This window comes from Triticum aestivum, chromosome 3B, assembly GCF_018294505.1.
Source record: "Triticum aestivum cultivar Chinese Spring chromosome 3B, IWGSC CS RefSeq v2.1, whole genome shotgun sequence".
In the NCBI taxonomy this organism is placed as follows: Eukaryota; Viridiplantae; Streptophyta; class Magnoliopsida; order Poales; family Poaceae; genus Triticum; species Triticum aestivum.
In genome coordinates, this window is record NC_057801.1 from 663,884,678 (window position 1) to 663,886,481 (window position 1,804).

A 1,804-nucleotide genomic window follows, 5' to 3' on the forward strand; every position below is an offset into this window, starting at 1 on the left:
AGACGGCAGTATTGACGAAGGGCGGGTCGCGGGAGACGGCGGCGGTGATGGCGGCCTGGAAGAAGGCGAAGCCGGCGGCCATGGCCACCAGCTCGCGGCGGCTCCGGGCGCCGATCTCGAATCCCACCGACACGGCCCACAGCACCAGCGTCGCCACGAAGAAGGCGCTCGTGTCGCCCGCGGCGCGACGGAGCGGCGGCATGGGGGCGTCGTGGCGAGCCGAGAGCCCCACCCGTCCACACGCTAGCCGGCTAGCCCCCTCTCCTCTTCGTCGGCCGCTTGGATTGGACCGCCTGCTTGTTGCTTTCCGGGCCTGGAACCCGACAGGCGGGCCCCACCCTGGAGAGAGAGAACCGATCCTTCGAAATCTGAAACGAACATAGGCCAATTCTTTTGCGAAATCTGAAACGAACATAGGCCAATTCTTTTGCGAGAATCAGGGTGTCGGATTCTGGAAGAATCCCCAGATTCTGGCAAAAAAAACTGCCCATAGTTCGATCTAGAAGAAGAAGAGGAAAGAAAATTGTCCGTGACTAACGTGGAGCATATTGATTTGGTGTCAAAAAATTGGCAGACAAATGTTATTTTTAAGGTAGGCAGAGTTCAATGAAAAAGGATGAAGAGGGTTAACATGAATAAAAGAACACATGAATTGATCATCTATAACTTCTTGAAGAAAAAGAAGGTGGGAGGGTGGGAAAAAGTTAATGCTCCAGACGGATGAAAAGAATAAGGTTGAAAAGCCGAGGATTGGTCTTGCAAATGATGAAGAGGATTAGAACTATCTCAAAAAGAAGCACATCGGTTGAAGAACAATTGGTTGATCAAAAGGATTGGCACTCCATAGAAAATATGAGAGCACCACTTAGAAAGATATGAAATCAACACTTGACATCGAAGTCACTTGAATACCATAACAAAGGACCTAGGTGTACTACTTGAATCCCCACCTATGATGTTCCAAAATCTTGGTTATGTAATTTATCATAATTGATACAAGGAGCGGAACTACATAAATAAAAGCAACTTAATATCACAATACTGCTCCATTGTAACAACCACCATCAACACATAACCGAAACTTTGCAAATTTGTCTACCTCATACTTAAAAAAATGCAACGATACTAGATATGGCAGTAGCCCTAGAGACTCTCCCAGTACTGAGGTCACACCTAAATCTTCTCAGCACCAAGAGTATTGAAAACAATTTTGAAAACTTGTGTCCTCAGGTAGTGGAACTGAAAAGATAGTAGTTGCAGCAATGAAACGGTAAGAATCTCTTGGAGGTCAACTCCTCAGAACACAGCCCATATGGACAGGAGGCCGGACCTGAGGTGGAGGTGAGGGAAGAGTGGAGGAGCGAGACGGCAGTGTTGACGAAGAGCGGGTCGCGGGAGACAGCGGTGTTGGCGGCCTGGAAGAAGGCGAAGCCGGCGGGCATGTCCACCAGCTCGCGTCGGCCCCAGGACCCAATCTCGAACCCCGTCGACACGGCCCACAACACCAGCATCGCCACGAAGAAGGCCCTCATGTCGCCCGCATCGGCGCGACGGGGGAGGGGGTGACATCCCGTCTTCCGTCATGGCGAGCCGAGAGTCGAACCTATCCACACACTAGCCTATTCTTTGGACGCATAGGCCGCTCGCTTGTTGCTTTTCGGACCTGGCACCCAACATGCGGCTGTCGGCGCTCTGGGAACGGGGGTACCCAGACTTGCCTGCCTGCGGCCTGCGGCGTGGCTCAGGGAGTGGCCCAGTACGGCCCATCTTCATCAACACATGCTCAAGACCCTCGCGAGGGGCC

General features: G+C 52.1%; 1 protein-coding gene across 1 annotated transcript in view; it reads right to left on the reverse strand.

The window, feature by feature from the left end:
• LOC123067668 (uncharacterized) overlaps positions 1 to 1,532 on the reverse strand; it is a 1,862-nt gene extending 330 nt beyond the window's left edge. Inside the window, exons 1-2 of the mRNA XM_044490368.1 lie at positions 1,331 to 1,532; positions 5 to 402 (exon numbers count right to left, since the gene is read on the reverse strand). Coding sequence (XP_044346303.1) covers positions 5 to 402; positions 1,331 to 1,532 — 600 coding nt within the window. The remainder of the gene's footprint in view (positions 1 to 4; positions 403 to 1,330) is intronic.
• Positions 1,533 to 1,804: the final 272 nt, after the last annotated feature.